The sequence below is a fragment of the Poecile atricapillus genome, chromosome 4 (genome assembly GCF_030490865.1).
Source record: "Poecile atricapillus isolate bPoeAtr1 chromosome 4, bPoeAtr1.hap1, whole genome shotgun sequence".
Lineage (NCBI taxonomy): Eukaryota > Metazoa > Chordata > Aves > Passeriformes > Paridae > Poecile > Poecile atricapillus.
Genome location: NC_081252.1, coordinates 59442901 through 59468549, shown reverse-complemented (window position 1 = coordinate 59468549; position 25649 = coordinate 59442901). Strand labels below are relative to the sequence as shown.

The 25649-nt window shown below is 36.5% G+C and overlaps 1 protein-coding gene across 1 annotated transcript in view; it reads right to left on the bottom strand.

Moving 5' to 3' along the window:
• The window catches only part of KCNIP4 (potassium voltage-gated channel interacting protein 4), a 286019-nt gene extending 260737 nt beyond the window's left edge, over positions 1 to 25282 (bottom strand). The window contains exon 1 of the mRNA XM_058837895.1: positions 25133 to 25282. Coding sequence (XP_058693878.1) covers positions 25133 to 25220 — 88 coding nt within the window. The 5' untranslated portion in view covers positions 25221 to 25282. The remainder of the gene's footprint in view (positions 1 to 25132) is intronic.
• Positions 25283 to 25649: the final 367 nt, after the last annotated feature.

The window sequence follows — 25649 nt, the reverse complement described above, 5'->3', positions numbered from 1 at the left end:
AAAAATCAGCTTATTTAAATCACACATAACATGTAATTTGGATGCTGGGAAGTTTATGGGGAACTAAGCTACAGGTGAAGATGGAAAGCCTTTTAAATATCCTTAGGAAATGCCAAGACCAGAAGAAACCAGGGGAATTTGAGTTTCCTTTGTCAGTACCCTTTGAGAAACTGTCCTGTGTCCTGCCAGAATTTCACAGGGCACAGCAAATGCAGTCATGCTGAAATGACTAACAGCAGCAAAAAGGATATTTTTTCTGACTGAGACTGATTACTAGATGGAAAAGGAAGAAAAATATCTTCCAGTCAAGATGGTAAACAAATGCTGTTTCAGCTGAGGAAAAAAAAGAAACACTAAGAGCAAAGCTGAAAGTCAAGTGGAAAGCAGAGAGCAGTGTCCTGTGTTGACAGCAGGATGGAGCCGCGACAGCATAATTTCCACTCCAGAGAGGCAGAGGGAGGTCACTGGATCCTCCTCAGTGCAGAAGGGCAGGGGGGCTGATCCATTCCCAGAAAGCTAAATTTCTCTTTTTAACAACCCAGCAGAGACCTGTAGGTCTTGAATACTAGTTTGTATCTGAGTGTGTGTGTGTGTGTGTGTGTGTGCACAATACAGTGATGTGGGTGCATCAAAATTTTCTGTGCAAAGATTGCTTAAATTTATACTGGAATGAAACAGCCTAAAGCAACCAAGCAGCCTATGTTGTTGAATATTTCAAATGTTAACCAGACAGATGCATACATCATATAAGCTCTTAGACATCTCCAGCCTCCTAGACAGCAGGTAGAAATCTGGTCCCTTGTGCAAGTCACACAAGATCAATGGAGTGATTAAGGATGACATGGTTCTGAAATCCTGAGGATATATACCATGGCTGTAATCAAAAGACAAATACAAAGCAAGCCCTTTGTGCAAATCAACTCTCTCATCAGAGGTGAAACTTGGCCACAGTGAAGACAGTGGAATTGCCACATTCTGTGGACTACACTCTTTAATATTATTCAAGAGAATGCACTGCAAGATCTAAGAAATATTAAATGTTCTGAAAAGTGACTGAAATTATCAGAGGACATAAAATCGTAATTATTAATACTATTTATTATCTTTGATTTGCTAGACTTGGATAATCCTCAGTGACACTTGCAATTTCCATAAGCAAAAAGACAAACAAAAATCCTTCCAGTTTGAAAAATAAGTCCATTCGTGTGAAACTAATCCACATTTCCCAATCAAAATTGGCTCAAGGCAGTTCTGCAGTTTTCTTTTTTGCAGGCATTCATCTACCAGATGCTGTCATTTTAACTTCTGTGAAGTGTTTTTATCCTAACGTGGGTATTGCATATTGCTTCTGTCCCTTTTAACTGAGCTTTCTGGGAGTTCTAGTGAGGGGAGTCAGTACTGCTGCCAAACCAACTGTTAAATGCAAGAAAAGAATTTAACATCTTTTCACTGGATATATTCTGACAGCATCTGTGCTTGATTATCTTACCAGCAAATTGTACAGATGCTAAATGCTCAATGTGTAAAATGCTGGATATGTCTGTACAGCTATAGAGACACACAAATTTCCTAGTGCTCCATGACTGAGACTCAGAAATAATACTAATAAGGATAAGGAAGATGGATCTTTTTATAGAAAGTCAGAAAACAATAACATGTTTTTTGAAAATGCAGAGTAACAAATAGACCTGATCTTACAGTGTATGAAAGAATTCACCTTGGACAAAGTGGCTTCCAACATAAGACTATGATCTTATGTTACAAGTCGTTAATAAAAAAAAAAATTAAATGTGGTTTCTAAATTTTTGTAAGTCATGTTTTCTGCTTCAAGGAACGCAGTAATCTTACCTCAAAGGCTCCTGGGAGGAGATGAATCCTGTTGGTCTTTATCTGCTAACCAAGTAAATATCAGAAAGGCTGAAATACTGCCACAGCTGACCCTCAGATTTTCTTTTCCTTATCAAATAAAACAAACTTCCTAGAGGAGAAAGTGAGAAAGATAATTCTTCATATTTTTCTAGGAAGAGGATTAAAAGGACAAAATCACTTCAGTGCTTTAAAAAAAAAATTAAAAAAAATAAAAAAAGGAGAAGAGAAAGAAAATGTAAAAACACCTAAGCAAGCAATTCCTACCCCAAAACTTTCTTGGGTTATTGGAAGTTATTGTTTTTGCAATGTGCGCTCTTCCAGAACTTATCCTTCAATCTCAGCTGACTAAAGGGAGTGCCTTTATAAGAATTATATTGTCAGGAGTTAGCAGTTTAAGCCATAATCAAGTTAAGAAAAAAAAAAGAAAACATGAAGGCAAAGAGCAGGTTTTTTTTATACTTTTCAATTTTTCATTACTTTTCAAGGAAAATCTGCTGAAATTGTTTTACCATTTTCTATAAGAATAAGAAAAAAAATTGTCTGAGATTTTTGTTAGCTTGTGTGTGCATACCCACCCACATGTATGTGTATTTTGGTCTTATAGGCTATGACAGCAAAAAGCCTTCTGTGACACATCTGCTGGAACAGTTACGAACTCCAGCCACAAAAGCATGAGCTGGCCACAAACTGCATTTGCCATCCACATGCTCCAAGTTGCTCACTCTCCCTTCTCAAGCAGAGAAAAGTTAAATTGCCTAAAGAATGACTGCATGTAAAGATGCAAAGCTGTTTCCAGTTTTCTTAAGTGGCCACCATACATGCAAGGAATTGAAAAACTTAAAAAGACCAGAAATACCCCATCGATTGTACTACTATACCCAATGCACGTAAGCTTGAAACCCACAGCTGACTTTAAGAGGAGAACAACATTTAAAATAATTCACTCCAAAAGAAATTAAGAAATTGCTAATATAGATATAAAGATACTACCTGATATTTACATCCTATTATTTTATTAAATTTCTTTAAGGGTAAACAAGTGAAAACAGATACTCAGCTGTACTGTGCCATATACTAACTGAGGGCAATACAAGGTCTGAGAAAATACAAAGTTGAACTAGTACTCTTCTTTTCAATAGCAGAAAGAATAAAACTAGGATCCTCTAAGGGGAAGGAAAAAAAAAAAAGAAAGAAGGAAAAAATTCAAAATTCATTACAAAAATATCCTATATAGAAGCTACAGCTATACAGAAATAATCTACATACAGATAAACAAGGCCTGACTGAATTACAGCAGTTTCTGTGAAACCACTCTGCTGGGTTTTGCATATCTATTATTTTAATAGTATGGGTTTTTTTCTTGAAAGGATATCTTTGGGTTACTCTGACAGATTTATCTTCATGATATATGATCCCCCTGCTCTATTTTGCATAGTACAAATGACACTATAGAGGAAAATTTAAATGAGCAAAACCAGCTTTAACCCGTATTACTGAGTCGTTTGTTCACTGGTATACATGGTATATATTTTAAGATAAAGACTCTGCAGAGAAAAACATGGGCACAGAAGTAAACTTAATTTGCCATTAAAGATTAATTAAGAGAAAACATGATGAGGGTGAAAATTAAAAATTATATTTATATAACTGCCATTAGGAACAGCAAACCATCTTCTGCATCCCTCATCAAAGCAGGGGAGTGATTAGGGGATGGAAGACTCTGCAAGCAAAGTAGCAGACTTTTTCAAGAATCTTCTTTCCCCAGCACCTGAGCAGCACAGGTTTTTAATCCAATTGAACTCATCACTGAGAAGATTGAGTAATAGCAGCAAGCATCTCTGTGGAGGCTGGATGTCTCTGAACCTGCTCTTATCTACAGTCTCCAGCAGAACTCAGCCAGATTCCTGGCTGGCAACCAGAGCCAAGCACACGTGGCCCAAGATCCCCTCTGGAAAGTTACTGCATAGATTCACATCCATCATAACTGTTTCCTTTGCTGAAGGGGAAAAAGAAACAGCAGTACATGGAGAATGCCCTCGAGTATTCAAAAATTTATTCAAACATTATGAGTCCTGGAAAAAAAAGATAATGTTGAGCAGTTCTTGACTTTAAAACCTGACTTTAAAACCTAACTTTTTTTTCAAACTGTTCAGGAACTGAGACATGGAAATAAAATAATTTTTACCTATTACAGGTCTGAGAACTGCCCCAGGAAGACTGGCTATTGCTTGCAATTCTTCCTGGTATTTATGGAAGTTTTCCTGTTCACATCATGGAATTAACTGTTTTTCTACCTCAACTAGGTTGTATTACTATTTACTGTGAAGGCTTAAATGGTATAACTATTTTTAATACACAATATTTAATATGGGAAGGACACAGAAACAAAAAAAAAACTTGCCAATGAAAATGCAAGTCAATATTTTATTAAGGAGCAATGAAGATCACAGAATTATAGAATTATTTGGATTGGAAGATACCCTAAAGATTATCTTGTTCCAACCCCCAGGGCCAGCTTCCATTAGAATTATGATTTTACTTGTTAATTAATAGTATCTAAAACAACTACTGAGCAATGAGAACATGGGAAGAAACCTGAAAACAGCGCCCTGGAAGCAGCAGAAACAAAATAAAACACTTGAGAATCTGTTCGTATGTGGTTTTTACATTCTCAGTTCAGATAAGGTGGAGCTCACTTTAAATCATCTGCTGCAGCTGACCAAGACATTATTTCCCAAAAAGTGCAATGGAGAAGTTTGCCCTTTTTTTAAGTCCTACTTACTATTCTATTCTAGTCTGCAAAGTAAGCATTCAACCACAGGGTTACAATTTGCTTCTCACATGTATTAGTGGGTAGTTTTTGCTTCCCCGTTCAATGCAGCAAGCCTTTGCATAAAGTTTGTGAATTAACTCGTGAATGGCATTATTCTTTACATAAGATTTGACATATATGTCTTCAGGGTAGGAACAAAATTTTCTGTTTTCTTGAATCTTAAAAAATTCTTGAACTCCTGGATGTTCTTTCAATGCAGTCTAATGAAATGCATAGGATATCTGTTAATTCATAACTAGAAGAGTTTCTATCCTACAATTTTCTTTTTACTTAAATAACAGTAATAACAAGGCCATTATATTTAGAGATTCTCCCAGGGATCTACTTTCTACAATCTGCACTCATCCACTTATTTGTGCTTTTTTTCTATTGAACCTTATTAGCCTCATTCTTTATCACATTTCTGAGAACCTGTTGTCCTTTCCTGTTTCTCCAAAACAAGTCACAAATTCTTCTCTAACAGTTCCCTGACATTTCTCAGTCATGAAGAACCATCTGTTCTCCTTGGATTATAACTGCTATTCTTTCACTTTTTATATAAATAGTATAAAAAGTAATACTATTTACTTACAAGCCTTGAGCTTCAGGAGACTCTTCACATTTTTCCTTCAGTCTTTTTTATTATGTCCCATTCATCATCTTTGTCAGACTTACAATAGATCATAAGGTAAACCTTGTAACTTACGTGCATTAATCTTGTATTTGCAGGTTGTGGTTGAAATAATTTGTGATGCATTTTGTAATGTATAATCAAATTGAAGGTTATTGTCTAGGATACTCTAAAGTCTATTTCTCAAAGAAAGTCATTTTTTTCTTTTCATAAAATATAGAATAAAATCTTTTCTGGCTAATAGCTAAATGCTTTCAGACATTTTCCTGCAACTCTTGCTCTCTCTTTACATTTCAAATGAGAAATAAGGATATGTCACTGGAATGATTCTATGGGGGGGGGGGGGAAGGGGGAATAAAAATGTACATTCTACCGTCAAAAATCATCATTTTGTGCTTGTTTCAATATGACTGTGCTTTGATGGCTCAGTCAGAACAAAGCAATCCCATGCCAATCTGTTCACATATATGCTCTGTGTTAGTATCAAGTACGAGCTTTAAAACAGCGATGGTCAAACCTCAAATTATTCTTAAACTACACTCTACAACCAGAATCAATGTCATCACTTCTAGATGCAATCAAGTTCCCTTGCAGCACTGTTGATTAATGTACATATAAGTTCAGAAGGTTAAGCAGGCAAATGACATAAATCCAAATAGCATAAGGGAAGCAAAGATTGATGGAAGAGGAAGTATATAGATGAAAAAGAAAAAAAAAAAGTTGAAAAAGCAACAGCCTCAGAGTTGCAAAGAAAATAGTCTCAAAGTGAAAGGACATGATAATTCAGGTTATCCTTAAAATGAGACAGTGCCAGCATCTTGAGAACAGATGTATAGTTCACCTTATAGAAATGGCCACAACATCTACTCAATTAACTGAATGTCTCAAATGCTGCCCTCATTAACCATGACATCCTCTGTGGACTTGATGGAATGTGGAAGACACCTTGAGAAATTAATTTTCTAAAACAATAAGCTTGGGTTAAAGTAAGAAGCATTAAAACTACTTAAAGTTCTAATTTAGCAGAGATTGTGAAACGAGCAGAGGTGGCAAATATCTTAGTAATGAAATGTTAGTCAATTACCAGGACAGTAATTAAATAATAACACCATTAGTCAGCAATAACCATGAGCAGGTCACAAAACTTTGGCAACTTTTCTCTGGTTTTTCTCTACTCTGACTTATTAAAAAACTGCTTGGAAAAACTTTGTTTTCAGTTTTAATTTTTCCCCTTAAATCCCACTGTCTTATATGATTGCTGAGTCCCATATTCAACTTTATATTACAATAATTGTCTTCATATGTTGTGATAGTGCTGCTAGTATTGTGAAAAAAGTATTTTTCCCAATAAAAATTATTGTATAAATAGTGGGGATTTCACAACAGCAAGGAGACTGGCAGTTCTCAACACAGCAGAATCAGAGTTTTCTGGTTGCTGAACTAAGCTACAGACACCAATTTCTTGACACAGGCAGAAATAACTCTCTTGTGTTTTATCACATCCGGGAGACAACCTGACACCTTCCCTGAGATTCTGTTAAATGTAATAGGGTTTCTTTATTCCTAGGAGTCTGTAGAAACACCCAGTCTATAAAACCGTAAGTGTGCTTTGTTTTCCAAAACAAGGGGAAGGCAGCATTCATGCTCTAAAATTTTCAAACAGAAGCATGAGGCAAAAAGAAACTCCTGATTCCAGTAGCACTTGGAGCAAGACTCAGGATATTCTTTTTATTATGTTTTTCCTTCACACCTTCCATGTCCATTTGCATCCACAGTCTGCATGAAAGGACAGCTACTGCTAAAGAACTTTTATCAGCCTTTCTGCTTTGAAAGCTGCTAAAAGTTCTAATGTATTCTCACTATGTAGCTTCTCATCAACAAAGCAAGTCTCTTCACCCAAAATTCAGAGGAGTAACAGGCCTCAATTAAAAACTAGCAGAAATCCCAGGCCTGTTAACTTTCAAAGTATTCACAAAAAGACCTGTTGTTTACTTCAAGCTTTTCAGAAATGTAATAATGGCTTGTTACTTAAGATAAAGAATTTAAAAAAAAAAAAAAGGCAGGGCAATCAAACTGAGAAATTTGACATAACCACAAGGAAGCATCTTCTACAGAATTTCCAATTACCCACTGCAGGTCACCTAAAAGGCAGAATGGAGGAGTTTTTGTAAGACTACTTAGCTCAGAACGATTTCTAAATAGCATTTATTATCCAAAAAAAAAAAACAACTAATGAAGCAAACAAAAGCAATTCTCATAAATGAAATAATGACATGCAATTTCTGTGGAGCCAGAAAAGAGGGCTACAGAGCGTTCCCAAACGTCTCTTTTTTATTTTTTTCCCCTAGAAACACCCAGGGGGAACAAAGAAGCATACTGCCAACAGCTGACTCCAAAACTAGGTGGCTTCCTATAGTTTCAACTTAGTGTGAGAGGGCTGTAAGAATTTCCTAAAGAGAAGTATAATATAATATATATATATTTCTAAGTTCACAGAGCCAACTTCATACATTCCTGCAGTTAATTAAATTCTGAAAACAGATCAGACTGAGATTTTAAATAAAAAAAAGACCAAAAGACCCAAAATAAGCTTTTGTCAAGAAAAAAGTGTATCTTTAGTTCAAAATCAATCTGTCAGAATGAAAGTGTTTGTTGTTCCGAATATGAAAATACAGAAGAGGAGTCCTGAAGCATAAACACATGCTTATCAATAAGTCAAAAAGCCTGTAGCCAAAACTCAACATCCAGAGAAAAAAAAAAAAAATTAAGCTAGCAACTTTAGCAACCCTCTACAATAAAACACTACAATTTGAAGTAAATAATACTTCATATACACAATCTTTCATCACTTATAGAGTCACAGAAATGTTGTAAAAAACCTCCAAGATCATCAAGTCCAACCTTTATGTCCAAATTGCTTATTTTAGAATAATTATTTTGCAAGATTTTTACAAAAGGACCACTGTAACGTTGTCATTCCACCCTGGACTATTAATCAGTATTGCTTGCGATAACGACCTGAAAGCAAATGTGATATTTAAGTGGTCAGAATCATACAGGCCTTAAGGAGAAAAAGGAAAGCAGTGAAGTATCACAAAATTAAACTCATGCTTTACAGGCACTAGCTAAGGAATATGTGAATTTAATGTATGACTAATTACAAACTGGAAAGACAAAACCGTTGCTGTATTACAAAGCTTCTACTGCATGGAAGAACTGCTTGCATTGCAAGGGCAAGAGAATGAAAAGGTAAGTAATGTGAAGAGCCTGTACAAGAGCTAAAAGATGGTAAAAGAGGTAAAAAAGCTCTTGGATGAAGATGGCAGAGAGCTGCTGAGCTTCACCCAGAAGAAAGGCCAGAACAGTAAAGGACTGAATCCTTCATCTCTATTTAAACATAAAAACAAACAAACAAACTAGATGGAAACTGACCAGTCTCTTTAACAAAAGCTAATTCTGGGGTGAAAGCAGATTAATATCCTTCTACAGTATTTCAGCAGAGTCCTTCGAGGACATTCTGCAAACATGCTGCTTGGATACACTTTTGAAACTTTTCTTTAAGAATTGTTCCTTGGATATACTTTGAAACTTTTCCCAAAAAAGTTGTTTAGCAAATTTTTTTTAGAATTCTTAGGTCAGTTCTATTTCTTAACTGAATAGAAACCAGAGGCTGTAGCTCTCCTTTTGAGAGAATAGGTATCACTATATAGAACCTGTGGAAATTAAATGTATACTACAAAACCATTAGAATAGGGTACAGGGAAATTGGCATTCAGTTTTTCTCCTTCTATTGACTTAGAGCAGTATTACACAAGAGTATACCATATATATACATGTGTGTGAGTGTGTGTGTACATATATATGTATATATGTATATGTATGTGTGTGTGTATATGTGCATATATATGTATGTATGTACATATATGAACAAAACCTTAAAAAAGTGTTAAGAATGTTAACAAGATAATAAAAGAAACGCCATGCTTGAGGTTTCCTATCAGCTAATACACAACTACTTCCATGGCCTATAGCATGCTGGAGATATTTCTAATGCAATATTTTAAGAATGTTTAAAATACATTCTTAACATTTTTCCCAGTATGAACTTCACTAAACTCCTCGAATTTTCTCCTAATACAGATTTACCTAATGAATACAGAAATAACTTAGCATAAAAAATTAACATTTAATTCAGCAAGTTGAGGAAAAAACTGAAAAATTATTTATACCATTTCCCATATTTATACCATTTCCCATCACTGAACCCCTTTTTTTTCTATAACATAAAGAAGCTGAGTTTCCTGAAGAAAATCCTTCCTGTACATCATAGGAGACATCAAACAAAAAAAGTCACCAGTTTTGACAGCTTACATATTTTGTGTATCAGTAATTGACATCCACTTGGGGACCTATTCTTTGGGTTTTGAAAATAATTCTCTTCCCTGCTGTCTGCTAATTATGTGTTTGAGAGCAAGAACAAACTGTTATTTTAACATCAAGCAGGAACAAACTGTTATTTTAACATCACTCCATACCTTGACACAGGAAAAGGAAAAAAAAAAAAAAATATAGAAGGGCCTTAGAGGGAAAGAATATTTCCCAGAATTTTTTTCTCGCTGCAGTTCAGTACTACATCTCTATAGAAATGGAAGCATCAGAACACAAATCTTGAGTTCAGGGTCATGCACTTCAACTTTTCCACTCTATCTACAGTGACAAAGGACCTTTGCCTTCTGGAATCCCAGTCTGCACAACAACAGTTCAGCTGCATGAAGGACAGCTGTGACCAACTGGAAACCAAAGGGGCATTCACGGGCATCAGCGTGAGAGGGAGATGCCCTCTTGTCTGCAGCACTGTAAAACAGAAACAAGCAAACAAACAAAAAACGCAAACAAACAAAAAAAAAAAAGAAAACAAAAAATCCACAAACACCAAAACCAACCCCTAGTTTACTGCAATTTCTACAGCCTACTTCTTGAACTCTTCAGGGATGGAATTCTTCAAGCTTACTAATTTCTTGCAATTTATTTTTCAAATTTTGATGCATAATGAAATTGTTTAAAATACAACTTTAAAATAAAAATACCAAGCAGAGTAAAAATTATATATTAAAATCAATGACCTAAATGCAATGGGTTCTTAAAAAAAAACCACCACTTTTAGAACACACCTTTTTTTTAATTGTACAGTGTGAAACAAATTAAATTTTATAAACTTCCATCTGGAATCAGGATGTTTGATGGCATTTTTACAACCGACTGAAATGAAAATGAGTAGTTTAGTTTGGCAGTTGGTACAGTTCTATGCCTGGAAATTTATCACAGTTTGCCATGTAATTTAAGCACTCAATTTCCAACAGCTAGTGCTCTCAGTCTGGGGAGGCAGCAAGGAAAAAAAATCTACAACAAATTACACATGATGAATTTTTAGTAGCCCCGGTAGGGGGTTTTTTGTGTCACTAGGAGACAGGATACTGTGCAACAGACTGCCTGAGAGAAGAGGTTAACAAATTGGGTTGTAAAAAGAAGCTATGTGGAAGGTGACCTTCTGAGAAAGGTATTCCAGCCTCTGGCTGGGAGGAGGAAAGGGTATGACTGCTGGAGAATTATATTAAAGCAGCTTATCACTCACTTCTGAAAGAGAGTTGTCCTGGCAACTTTGCTTCGTATTGAGTCATCTGTTACTGCACTTAGGCATTTGTATGCCTTTGACGTATTTTCTTGATTGGACTTTTCAGGAATCCAATGCTGAAATGCTAAGTCTTTAATCCTACATCATAAAACAGATACCAAGCTACTTAATTGTACCAGAATGACTTTTGCCCCAGGACTGGAAAGGATCAAAGCACAGGCAGCAGTTTTATCCATGTTTTCCTGGACTTCAGCAGAATGTAGGCACCAGGGTCCCACTGGACTTACCCATGAGCTTGTCCTTGTCACGGAGTTGGTGGTGAAACAAAAGTCTCAAATCAGTTTTGCATTCTATCTAGTCAACCATGTGTTGTTTTAGAATGACAAATCTTAATGATTGCCAGCAGCATCCATGGAAGGATCTCTTCAAAGGCATTATGGAGTCTCACAAAGCACTAGAGCAAGAGAGTAATTTCTTAGTGGCTTATATAGATACACTCTGCACTGTTAAAGTGTTTTAATACCTTGTTATTCTATTTGAAAGCAAGAAAAGGTAAAAAATGCCAAGAGTTTTAAATTCATTTAAACAAATGAGTGGCACACAGTGGGCTGGTTGTAAGGAGAGCACTGATCTTTTGAGGCACATCTCATGGCATCAGTTGCCCTCAGGATGTGTATGACCACTTGATTTGGATGCACTAGTTTTAGGAGTCAGCCAGTCTTTAATGCTATGTTAAAAAAAAAAAAAGAAAAGGACAAAGGCAGGAAATGGAGTAGTTACAGGCAGTGATATCACATCAGAGGAAAGTTATACTGGAAGAGTCCCTAGAAGGTAAATGCCAAAGCTCCAAATGTTCAGCATATTCACAAGTGTCCAGAAAAACAGGACTAACAATGAAGCTAGAAAAATCCATTTATGATATTCAGTGAAGGGTTAGTGGAAGAACTGCAGAAGGACCACATGGAACTGAGTGACCAGGGATGAAGTGACCAGAGACAGCAGGCAGATGAAACAAAGCAGCCAACTTAATAATATAAGGCAGATAGGAAAACTAACTTCACCTCACACCATAGGGTGATGAATCAAGACAGATTTCAAGTACTGAAAATTAGAAACATACTCTCATAATTCATAGGTCTAAGAAAACATTAGCTTAGCAGCAGGTCCATAAAAAAGCAAACAAAATGTTTTAAATTACTACAAAAGTATAAAAAGAATTGAACCGCAACCATACAGAACAGTTAAAGTAGGGGGATTGTACATTTTTGAGTAGTACAAGACCTGAACTTTCTAGACTATAAAGAACTTAACAGAAAGGAGCAAAAGCAAGGCACCTAACTCTATATATAGGTGCCACTGTGAACTTCAAGAAAAATAATTTGAAATTTTAGTATGTAGTATCAGTTTTGTGAGTACAAACCTATCCTGTAAAGAGACAAAATAAGTGATGTTTAAATGCACAGAGATAATTCGGAAAAATCTAAGCTGAGCTCTACTCATCTCCTAACTACTGACCTTCAGCATTTCTTGCTATGTCATATTCAATCTGCAGGGAGCTGTAAGTGCAGTGAGGGTCTTCCACATTGCTTCAGCCTGTAAGTGGGCAGAAACATGAAGTAGGATATTTCCACCAGCCATCACCTTCTCAGTGCCCTCCAGACACAATTATATGCATTTGAAGGCTTCTTTCTTCAGATTCTGCTCCTCCATGGCCCAGCTTGCTACAGCTCCAGCATTGCACATTCCCCTTCACAGCTCCCAGATCCACAGGCACACCATGATGTTTACTTCATTTTTTCAATTCACTGTGGTGCAACCATTTCTGCCTCTCATCCTTTGCCCTGTCAGATTTTAAAGCCAATGCACCTCCAGGTAAGGTATAGATGTAGTTACAGTACTCAGTCTATTTAAATGTGGAATGCTTCATCCCCAGGTATACACTTTGGTGGTATTTCTTAAGTAGTTGTGGTACAACATATGGGTCTGGTATTTGATGCAGATTAACTAAATCTGAAAAAAAAAAAGTAGTAGTACAAAATATAAACTAAAATGTTGCATTGCTTGGAAAGAACAGTGTTTTAAAAGTTTGTTGTTGTTGTTCATACAGTCCACAGTATGGAGAGTTCATACAATGCCACAATACACGTTTATCTTACAGGTAAGCCATGGTAGAAAGAAAATCTCAAACCTAAATTTTCGGACTTTGATCAGCAGCAATACAGCTAAAAGTAAACAGTTAACAAAAAAGCACTGGAAAGTATAAACACAATTTTCTATCATTACATGGCTCTCTTTACCAAAGAACTCTATCTGGTAAGATAGGAGATAAGAGTACTACTGCTAATTGTGTAAACTGGGGGACACATGCAGCAAATTGCCTATTTACACTGCCAAGATGGATCACAGAATGGATCAGGCTGGGAGGAACCACAGTGAGCCATCTGGTCCAACCTCTCTGCACAAGCAGGATCATCCTACAGCACACAGCACAAGATTGTGTGCAGACAGTTCTTGAGTATGTCCACTGAGGGAGACTCCTCATCCTCTCTGGGAAACCTGTAACATGTGCAGTCACATACACAGTAAACAAGTCCCTCCTCATGTTCAGGTGGAACTTCCTGTGCATCAGTCTCTGCCCATTGTCTCTTGTCCTGTTGTTTGGCAGCACTGAGCAGAGCCTGGCTCCATCCTCCTGGAACCCTGCCTTACCCACACTGATGAGGTCCTCTCAGTTGTCTTTCTTGAGGCTGCACAGGCCAGTTCCCACAGCCTTTCCTCATAATAGAGACACTCCACTCTCTAAATCATCTTTGATACCCTCAGCTGGACGCACTCCAGGATATCTACAAGAATTCTAATACTTTTTGAAGGGCAGTTTCCTCCTTGATGAAAAAGGACATCTTTTTACTATATGGTACAACTTGATTGATGAACACATCCCAGCAGACTAGTCATGAAAGAACTGGCCTTAGTCCTATGCTGTCTCAACAGGATGACATTTCAATTACTGTCACAGTACGATACTATACAGACAACAGGTAGGTAATTTAATAGATCAGTCCAGAACTTCCTGCAAGAAATACATACAATCCAATTAGTTTCTCACAATAGACTACAGCAGTTATTTGAGGAGCTTTCAAGCACTTCATCTGGTAAGGCTTCACGGGGCAGGAATGCCCTGCTGTTTCTATTCCCATCTGTCACTCAGCATTAAAGTTTCAGAGCATTGTGAACACAAACACAGGGGATGTTGCAGCACTAAATTCACCTGTGTGTGGCAAGAAGAAGTGCCTGAATAGCAATGAAACCTCCAAAACCAGCAGCCAGGGTAACAGATACATCAAACTGAAAGTGAGTAGTGACCATCAGCTACCATCATCTCACTCTTCCCCAACATGCATTTCAGTTACTGTTGTAATCTACTGGAATCAAAAATCAGTCCAATTTTGAAGGAATAAATATTTCTAAAATGTAAAAATTTTGCCTTCAATGCTAGAGGTTCAGAGTGCTGAGAGTAAAGACATGACACTATGCTGTCCACTAAATATTTCTCTCAGACCAAACTCTTCATTGGTATAGATTTTCCTGCAGCTTTACAAGAAGGATGAATCTGACACACAAAAACATAGAGGTATCAGAGGCTGTGCATAAATGCACATTTTTATATACTAATGTCACTTGTGTTCTTCTTTCTCCTCCATCCTCTCTCCTAAACCCCACTCTTAATTTTCCTTAAAGTCTGATTTTATTTTTTCTGTTCTCTTGACATTAAGTTGCATCTAATTTTCTTCATTTGGTTACATTTTTAAAAGTTATTAGCTGATAGAATAAATTAAAATTTTTCTTCTTCTCACTAAAAAGCCCTGATGTCTTTTCAGAAATCCTGAGGAGCTGTGCACATTGGCTACTCAGGGAAGTTAATTATTAATTATCAGTAAGGTGGAATAGTTAAGATTAATTCAGTCACTGTTGAGACACAGTCATTCAGAATTAAAATAGAATTTGGTTTCACTTCCTTGAGAAATGAATTATGCTAAATTAAAATAAGGTCACTTCAGCTCTGATTCTTCTGAAATGTAGCAGTTTTACTTAATTTCAATTAAATCTGCACATGATGACAATTCCTTACATTTCTCTTACGTTTCAATTCTTTTTCTGAAGCAGTAATGAAAGCAGCTCACAAAACTTGTGTTAGACTGCAGTACAGCAATTCAAAAGCAGCTTATCATTGGTGTTCAATATTTGTTTGTCTGGGAACAAACATATGATAATTTGGGGAAATTGACTAAATATATATAATCATTAGCCTCACATTTACAGTAATGAAGCAATTTCAGATGCATTTTCTACAGAAGGCTCTGCAGATTTTACTGTTGTGGATTCCATAGGCATCACTGATAGTGAATTAGATGGTAAGAGTGCTGATTGTACCTAACATGAGAGATGCTGATATGAGCTCATTTGAAACTTGTAAGAGAAAATTAACACTATATAGAAGAGGGATTTATTTAAAACTGGGTGTACTTATAAATTTTAAATATATGTTTTTATAGAGCTAAAAATAATTTTTACATAACCCAAGATAATCTAATTTTTTGGACCCAAGCTGGACGCATCTGTGTGTGTCAGCACCACATTTGACCAGCAGCTCTACTTTTTAAAGTGCTGCAGAAACCAGAGAACCCAACTCACATCATGTCCTTCTCCCAAGGAAATCATCTGACAGGAAAACCTGACCTGGGATTTTTAAAGAAATTCTTCAACTAATGTGATGAAATTTAGTGATTAGAATAAAGAATCTATGGAGAAATTTTTGAGAAGTAAATTACATAAAAGCCTAAGTCCTAATTTCAAATTTGACTATTTTGAAATTTTTGACTATGAAAGCTATTTTCTGCTGACCTTTACAAGTATTACTATAAATCAACTATAAATGATCAACTGTCACTTTCTTCCCCGAAATTAAATGAAGTTTACAATAGCTGTCACAGAAAGGCTGCACAAATTCTAAATACTGATTGATTTTATTCACACACCTCATAAAGGTTATTTTAAAAATTACTAATCTGCTGAAAAAAGCCAGACTAACAGACACAAAATTGAGTACCTTTTTTCAGATTTACTCAATTTCTTAAACTAATGAAGTATGGGTGTCGATGAAAACAGACTTTTTTCTCTCCATCCCAAACACCTTTATTTTATATTTAAAATTAATCACAATTCCTAGATGGGCACTCCATAAAAAAATTAAAAGGGTAAATCGAATTGTTACCAGTTTTAAAAGCTAAAGAGCCTATTTCTCTCTCTCACACACACACACACACATACACAGAATAATACTGCATGTCCTTATTTTCAGCTTCTGTATTCTGAAGAAACAGTAATGAAAAACTTCGCTTATGCAATTATGGCATCTAAATTATTTGGAATAGGACTTCAAGTGCAGAATTAATGACAAGGTAGAGTTCAATACTGCAGGAATCTAACAATAATCAAAATATGTTGTATGTTCAAAAAGTTCAACATTAGCAAAATCCCTTAGTAGCCAGACCCCTTAGAATACCTGCTGTAGCTTCAATAAAGAAGTTTACAAAATAAAATTGGTTTTAATTTTTGAAGCATTTCATGGAAGTGAATCCCCTAGGCCCAAGTGTTTCACATACTTGAAACATGCTACAGATTTCAGTTAAAAATAAAGACACAAATTCACACTTAAAAAACAGAATATAAAAGGAGTATATTAGTTAATGTTTAAAAAAAAAATTGATCCAATTTTGACAACATTTTGCAGTGAAAAGTTCAGGAGTTTAATTTCAGAGAGTTTTTCATTTGTTTATTTTAAATTACTTCAAAAGTCAGTGTTTCAGTTTTGGAAATGAAAGAAATATTGAAGTGAATTGCATTGTCTTCTATGACAGGCTGTCATCATGAAGAGACAGAAGTCAAGCAAAGAGCTCACATGAGTCAGTATTCAAACCAATTCAGAGACACATAAAAATCTATAAGTGGAATTTAAATGAACTGGGTTATACATGGAAAATACAGATTTTACAAATTAATTCGGACTGAAAACACAATAAATCAAGTAAAGACAACCACACCATATCAGGAAAGAGAACAGTGGTGATGTGACAACCAGAGGCACGCTGTTGTTGCCCATAAACAGGTGACTACCAGTGTAATGGGACATAAGATAGGCTTTCACCAGCCACAAAGCAGCATGAAGTTTTATCAGTTCTACTCTTTCTATTTGGCTGCATCAGAGCCAGTCATACAGAATAATCAGTTAAAGACTGATGTGCTGTTAGCAGGTAGTTCAGTGCCCATGTATTTCCAAGCCAACATATCACTGCTATATTCCAGACTGGCCATTAACTTTATACCCAAACATGGTATTGAATTGGCCATCATCTATCTCTAATGTTCTTACAGAATTCAAATATTAAAAAAATGGAGAAAATATTTTCTGTTAATACAGGCTCACATTTAAGACAGCCCTTGCAGAGTGTTAAGTATGAACATGTGGTTATCCCACTTTGGAAGAGAGGGATATCCATGAAACTAAAAGTTAAAATGCACATTATTACTACAGTCACTAAATGTACATACATATATCATCCTACTTGGTGGATGAGATTGTCATGGTTTCTCATTTTTATTGCTAGCTTGCATCTTTCCCTTAACTGCCACAAATAAAACTATGAAGCAGGTCCAAAAACACTGGGATTTTAAGACCTCCATTCTAATGATCAGCTATTGACACTGCTACTGACAGGATGCACCTATCTGCCCTAGCTAGCCCTGCTTTAGATGTTACATACCCATTTTTTTTCTCACATCACTAGAGTTTCTCATCCCTTTTTAGGGTATTTAATAGTACAGGAAAAAAAAATGTCTATGCATATACACTTCCCTATAGACTGGTTAACAGAACTTATCCTAAGGCTACTCCATATGCGAAGCTTAAAAAACCCAAGATATTAAAAAACACGTGCAGCAATTCTTATTAGTAATCTGTAAAACACTGTCTGAAAAACTACTTCAGTGGACTTCATATTCAGTTTGTAACTCCATTTAAACTATCTGCTTTAAACTTCTGGCCATTGCAGGAAGGTGCTCAGGCGAGATCATTTAGTTGAGAACAGAAAGAGGCAGGATTACAGCCGCTGAACTGTGGTATTACACCACTGAAGCAGTGAAAACATCTTCATCCCAGAGAAGTTTATTTTGACTTTTGTGGCTGGGTTTTTTGTTTGTTTATTTTTAAATATCAAGACTGATGAAACTGGTATAAAGTAGCATTTATCAAAGGCTTCATATTTTTCTTAGGTTAAAAAAAAACAAAACCAATTAGCGAATGCAGGCTGTACTTTTTGATGGCATGTTCTTTGATAAAACAGATTACCAAAGGTAATCTCTAATCCTTCATTTTGCCTTTTTCTTGCACAGAAATGTTTTTTGGCCTACTTCCAGGAGGAATATATCATCTGAGCACAGGCGTGGGAGGCCCCCAGCTGTACTCCTCTGACTATCCTAGCTCATGTGCCTGTCATTGTCAGAAGTCCGAGACTGTTCAGGACAGTAGCTTATTCTGAAATCTTCCAAGGGCTGCTCCTTGGTAAATCCAGGAGGAAACACCTTTTTTGAATGCAGGATAGCAATATGAAAGCATAGGAACTACTGTACTGGTTCAGACTAAGTATTCATCCGGCTCAATATCCCATCTTCACCAACACCTATTACTGTATGTCCAGTGAAAACAAGAAACAGAAAAAGCCTTTTGAACATTTTCCCCTGATACTTTCATAGCCACCGACTATTTTCACCTCAGGGAAATTCTTACATGTTTAATCTAGACAGTGTCTCCCAATAGGTTTATTTTCCAAGTCCTTGCCCAGCTGTGCCTCTGGACTCATGCAGAACCTTTTGCACTAACACCCTTTAGTAAAGAGTTTCACAGGTTTAGCGTCCCCAGGGTTTCATTCCTGGCCAGCAGTAAGCTCACCGCCTATCCAATCAGACATGAAGCTCATTTTGCCCAGCATGATCCACTTCATTTTACCCTTTACAATTTATCGGTCATTTTAGTGTCTTTGAGAATCATTGCACAATGTCTGTCTGCAGCAGAAAGCCCTTACAAAAGGAACAAAAACAAAACAACCAAAAGTCAGGTCTGTGCATTTCAAGATTGTGTTTATTTCAATTTGCACCCAAAGTTCTAATCTAAATAAATGCTGCTCCTTGCTGCTTCTGTACTGCAAGTTACTCTATGCAATGGCTAAATGAAAAGTGCACACACAGTGAAGAACTGTATCATATTGCACAAGGGTGAGACAGACCTAATGCTGCCATTTCCCAACATTTTGTCTGCACAATTTGGTAACTTTATAAAAGTTCCTTTAAGAGTATTTTTAAACATATTATCAAGTGCTGTGTCCTACATACAGCTGAATTTTCAATACTATCTTTATAAATTTTATCAGTAGTTTGGACTCTTACAAAAACTGTACAGAATTTAGAACTTCCAAAGGGAAGATCATTAATGACGACTACAGGATGCTTTCCAATTTGTCATTTGCAAGAGAAGATGAATTGCATCTTTCATTATAATTAAGATTCAGACTCAGACTCAGAGAGTGTAAAACCTCAATTTTTTCAACAGAAATGGTTTGCAGCATGGTAACTTTGTCCTTTTCCAATTAGCACCCCATAATAGGCCTTATGACTTCAGTGAAGGCTCTTTTGCAAGGATCTGGAAAAAAATCTTGTTTAAATAGGTTATATGATGGAGTTAATGCCTAAAAAACATGGGGCATTTGAGTAAGATATTTAAAAATATTCAGGAGAATATGTTTAAAGATTAGGGTATTGCCTTTAGATGCCCCACTTCAAGATATTCGCCACTGCTTCATGCATCTGTGAAGTTCAGTCTATCTCGAATATGCAGGATTATTAAATCTTGAAGCTGAAAGATTTTGCACAGTACTGAGTTGCAAATCAGGAAGAGCAAAGGCAGTCTATGTAGACTCATTTCTGAAGAGGGAAAATTTATAATTTCTGAGTGTTTAAACATCATTTATTGTAACACATTTTGTAACAAATAATACTATTTGAAATCTGAGCAATTTTCTACAAAACTGCTGAAAGTTCAGAGTAATTCTGCAGCATGCAGAAGCATATAGGCAGGATTGATTTTTTGAGTGAACAAAACAAATAGTTTTAATTTTTTCCAATTCCAAGCAGAATCATAAGTACATTACATTAACGTATTCTTAGTTTTTCCCAGAATATATTTCACGTTGTCTGCTACTAAGCTCAATACATCTTGATCTTTTGTCTCAGAGCACTGTCTGTACTACAGCCTATTCTACACAAAATTCCTATTGGAGTGATAATATATATAGGGGTAGCATATTAGGAAAGTGTTTTCAGAGGCAGGTACTCAACAATACAATAAACAAAAAATCCTAGAAACATTACAGGAAGACTCAGGCAAAATTCAACTAATATATTTAACAAGAGTTAACAAAAAAAAAAACACAACAACAACAACAACAAAAAAAAAACCTCAGGGGAATTTTTGGTTGGTTGGTGCTTTTTCAGGCATTTTTCTCTCAATGTCTGATATTATATACTCAAGCACCTCTGTCAGCTAGTACCTGAACCCTACTCAAAATCCCACCATGCTGACATTCAGTATCCACCACACCTTTCCACTGAAGGAATTTCCCTCAGAGGTAGAGGAATACCAAGACAGCACAAGCAAAAGCTGCCAATTCTCATCAGGAAATCAAGCAAGCATAAGGTACAATGGAGAATTTCAAATGAAATCTGGATTGGTTGCTTTTAAATTAATGAGACTTCTTTCCCTAAACAGGACACAGCAAATATTTCACTCTTGCATACTGGAACTTGTGAAATTATCTATACAGAGAACATTGCATCTCTGTATAGGAAAAGTTTCCAAAACCCCAGAGGTTCAAACTACCTCACAGGCAACAGCCAAGAGATGCCAACCTTGAATCTAGAATTCTTTCCTACTAAAAATAAATGAAAAAAGACTAATTAGGTTCATGAATAATATTAATTTGGTATTAAAAAAAGAAAAAATACTTCTACAATTTAAAAAAAGACATTTGAAAACAAATTAAACCTGTTTTCCCATGAATGTTGACATTTTTGGTTTTCCATGACACCTTCAAGATAAAAGGTCCTTTTAAAATAATTTATGTTATGTCCTGTTTGCATAAAAAGGGGAACAGTCTTTTTATCTGCTCTGTGTCTCATACTTTTTAAGATTATTTTGATATTTTGGATTATTTTTGTCTTTTAATTTATTCTACTTCTGATATTATTTATCATATAAGTTAAGGGAATATGGTAACTTGCATTCAAAGAAAAGGTGACTCGTCTTGGATTTATCAAAGAGCAGCCCTTGAAGGAATGCAGAATAAGCTACTGTCCTAAACAGACTCAGACTTTTGGCAGTGGTAGGCACATGAACTAGGACAGTCAGAGGAGTACAGTTGTGAGGCCTCCCACAGCTTCAGAGCTGTGCTCAGATGATAAATTCCTCTGGGCAGTAGGCCAGAAAACATCTCTGTGCAAAAAAAAAGAAAAGGGAAAATGAAGAACTAGAGATTACCTTTGGTAATCTGTTTTATCAAAGAACATGCTATCAAAAAGTACAACCTGCTTTCGCTAATGGATTTGGGGTTTTTTTTTTACCTAAGAAAAATATGAAGCCTTTAATAAATGCTACTTTACACCAATTTCATCAACCATGAGATGAAAAATAAAGAAACAAACAAAACCCTCAGAAAATCTAAAGAAGTCAGAAAAACCCCACATCAATCCATAACCTAATCTACAAAAGCCTAGAAGAGTGAGATTACTTCAGTTTGTTGTAGAGAGTACAACTTCACAGCCAGGGTTGTTCTCCACTTCATTCCCTGTATACAAATATACTAACTGGGAATTTTAATCTGTCCAGTAAAACCTGGCCTCCTGTATGACACTTAATAGGTCAAATCAGACATTTAATAAAAACATGCCTGAAAGGGATGGAATTGTGAAAGTCTGCCACTGAATTCAATGGCGGTTCTGGGTCTATCATCTCTGTACTCTTTCATCAGTTCTGACACTTAAGAAGAATTTCATAGCCATTGCTCTGAAATCACTTTTCCTCCATTTTAAAATAATCTGTGACCTACTTCTTGATCTCAAAATGATTTATTTTGTTATTTATAATATGCAAATCCATGTTCCATCCAAAAACTAAAATATTCTCAAGAGCAGTGCCAAGATTTTATGACAGTGTTTCAAAGACCAGGTGCTTGCAAGTCAAGAGGCAGGAAGCAACGAAGTAGGAACTGGTATGATATTTGCTTTGCCATCCTCAGTGAGGGAATATGTTTTTCTTGTAGAAACACATCAACTTACTAGATAACAGAAATCATGGGAAATTAAAAACTTTGTTTAAAAGACTATTTCTTTTCACTACATTTTGCTATCAATCATAGTGACTTGCTGTAAAAAAAGCCCTGAGAGATCTGGATGTATTCATGCAGAGACTGGCACTTAAAACCCATTGTAAAGATTTATACAGCATTTACCTTCAAGCAAGAGGGTAGTTTCATTAATACTGGTTCCAGCTGAGAGGACTATGAAGCACAAGTCCATGCTTATATATTTTTACAGACAGCTATATGAGACCATTTTTATTTTAAACATTGAGATTTACCACAGAACAGGTCTGTAGTGCTATAAATGTTTATGAAACACAAGCTATAAAACCAGTAATCAAAACTGACTCCTTATCCTGGCCCATAGCCAGTAAACCCATTCTCCCTCCTATCACTTTGTTTTGTTTTCTGATCAACATAATCACACCAGCTGCAGCAGAGTTGGTACCGATGTGTAGATTAAGTATATATTCAACATGCCTATCCATACAGGAAGAAGGGATGCATTAGACTCAGTGCAAGTACTTTCAGGAATTTGTAGTCCCAAACTATTAACTATAATTTACATATTAAGGAACCTGAAAAAGACACTAGAAGACAAATCATATCAACAAGGAAATTAAATTATGTTCACCGTTGTGCTTCTTAGTAAACATTTACAATCTGTAATTAATTGGTCACTTGGGTGAGAAAATTGCTTCTTTCTAAGTTAATGAAGCACATTTTTGGTTCTGATACCTATCCTAAATTTTTGAATGCTCAAGATAGAAACAGCAGTATTTTAATATACAAAGTATAACTTTCTAACACTTTCAACTAGGCTTTCTCATTCATCTTCATTAATGATCAACTAATTATCAACAGAATGAATTATGCATTAGGTTTTTCAGGGTGAACAGGAACTGGTTTGCAACAGTTGAGGTTACTGAGTAGGACTGGGCTATGCAAGACCTTAACAGTGGAGCTCTACCTCCCTTGGCATTTCACATATTATCACATTATCATGATCTCATTTGCCACATCATTTGAACATGATGAAGTCTATTAACTTAATAACAGTAGTAAGATACCATTACTTGTAGTAAAAACAAACTGAAAATCTCTTCAGAAGTATCTCAGCTCTTCCTAACAGTGGGGATTCTTTTGCTTGCTTGCTTGCTTGCTTGCTTGCCTTTAAAGAAATATGTCTGAGGCCACTCCACTTGGCTTTTTATCATTGAATAGGTGCTGCTTAACTGTAAAAAAAAAGAACTTCTAGTGATGGCACATGAATCAGTATCCACAGCAAGTCTTGAAAACAGTTTTGAATCGTGAGCTGAGAAAGGTTGCAGCACAAATGTCAGTCTGAAAAATAGAGTAGTGTGTGTATCATTCACTAGACAGGAAAGGAAAAGCTCAGATGACTTTGTGAAAAGAATATTGTTATGAATTTCTAACACATCTTTCTTCTTGCATCATATATTATTTAATTTCCATAGCAACCCACGGGAGCAAGAAGCCAGTGTTTTCAGAAAAATCTGAGTTGATGCAGTTCACAAAAGAGAAACCACGATAGACTAGGAATGATATAGGAAATAAAGGCAGGGAAATTCTGTTACCACGCACTCCAAGTTAATAAAAGCTGTGTCAGATTTCCATAAGTTACAAGCATCCTATAAAGTACCCATTGTTATTGTTTGTGCTATGACTTTTATAGCATTGTAACCCCAAGTCTGATTAATTGCATGCATCAATTCTTCCAATTATTACTGAAGAGTCAACTTTGCTCTCAAATATTTTCATCAGTGCCAAAACAAAAACCACAAATAACCAACACACCACCACCAAACAAACAAACAAAAATAACCAGCTGAAACTTTCAGATGACTTTAAATAAATGGCTTTTAATTCTCAACAATCATGTTAGCATAATTGGATATTATCTACTGATGTTGGACTTGCAGCTCTGCCAGGGGAAAAAAAGTAACTGAAATCTAGAAAGCAGCACAATTATATGTTATAAATACAGAATGGCATCATGTAAGTTATCACATTTGTCAGCTGTTGAGAACAGCCATAGAAAATGCTGAATTGTGAGAAAAGTATATTTTCCAAAGTGATAAGGAAACTACAGCATCTGCTCAGTCTAGCTAGAAACCTTCCCTGGTACTGCACACTTTTTCCAAGGTTACAGAAAAAAAATTACCTAAGGAAAGCTGACAACCACTGTGTTTCAAATTCCTTAAGGGCAAAGCACAAGTGTTATTTAAAATCTCCTACAAGATACTATAACATCCCACTGACAGTTTGCAGCTTATTTACATCTTTACATAAGCAAAACCAAGCCTCCAAGAAAAAGAATGTAGTGTGCTTGTCAAAGAATATCAGTCCAAGAAACAGTGAAAATAAAAAAATATAAAATTCATCCTTTATGACCAATGTGTCTTCTCCGCAGTACCTTTTACACATACAGGTGGACAGGTGGAAGCATGTACACTCACACCCCAATTTGGGTTTGTGTGTGTAAAGGTTCAGAGAATGCCAGACTGTCTAAACACAGTAACATCAGACTGTGCTCTGTTTTCATTATGCTCAGCCACAAAGTAGTTCACAGATCTTCTTTTATTATTATTTATAAGATGAAAGGAATGATAATATAAAACAATGACAACCCTGTATTATCCTTAGGCAATTCTCTTGTTATCATGCTGAACAGCTCGACTACAGAGAAAAACAGTCATTACCTGTGTGAAGAGAACCTGTGATTAGCCTGAGAAGGTACTGGGCAAATTTCATTATTTCCCGCTTACACCGCTTCCTACAGCCACTCATCTTAGGCAACGGGGTATTCCTCTGAGGAGAGCCTGAAGACTTTGCCAATAAAAGGGAACAGTTTCTGCCAGCAAACTTCTGGGGCAGTTCAGAGCCTCGCACGACCTCGCCGCCTCCTCCCGGCCGAGCAAACTCCCGCCGATCTACCTCGGGTGGCTGCGCAAAGGAGCCCGCGGCGGCCGGCGGTGCGTGCTGCGGGCGCTGCCACGGCACGGCGCGGTGCGGTGCGGCACGGCTCGGCCGGGCAGGACGCAGGACACGGCACACGGCACACGGCACACAGTACACGGCACACGGTAGAACAGCACACGGTACGCGGCTGGGCGGGACACGGATCGGCACGGTGCAGTGCAGGCACTGCGCGGCCACCGGCGCCCCCGGCGCGGCCGGACCCGCGGCAAGCGCTGGCCGCGGGCGCGCAGCCCGGCG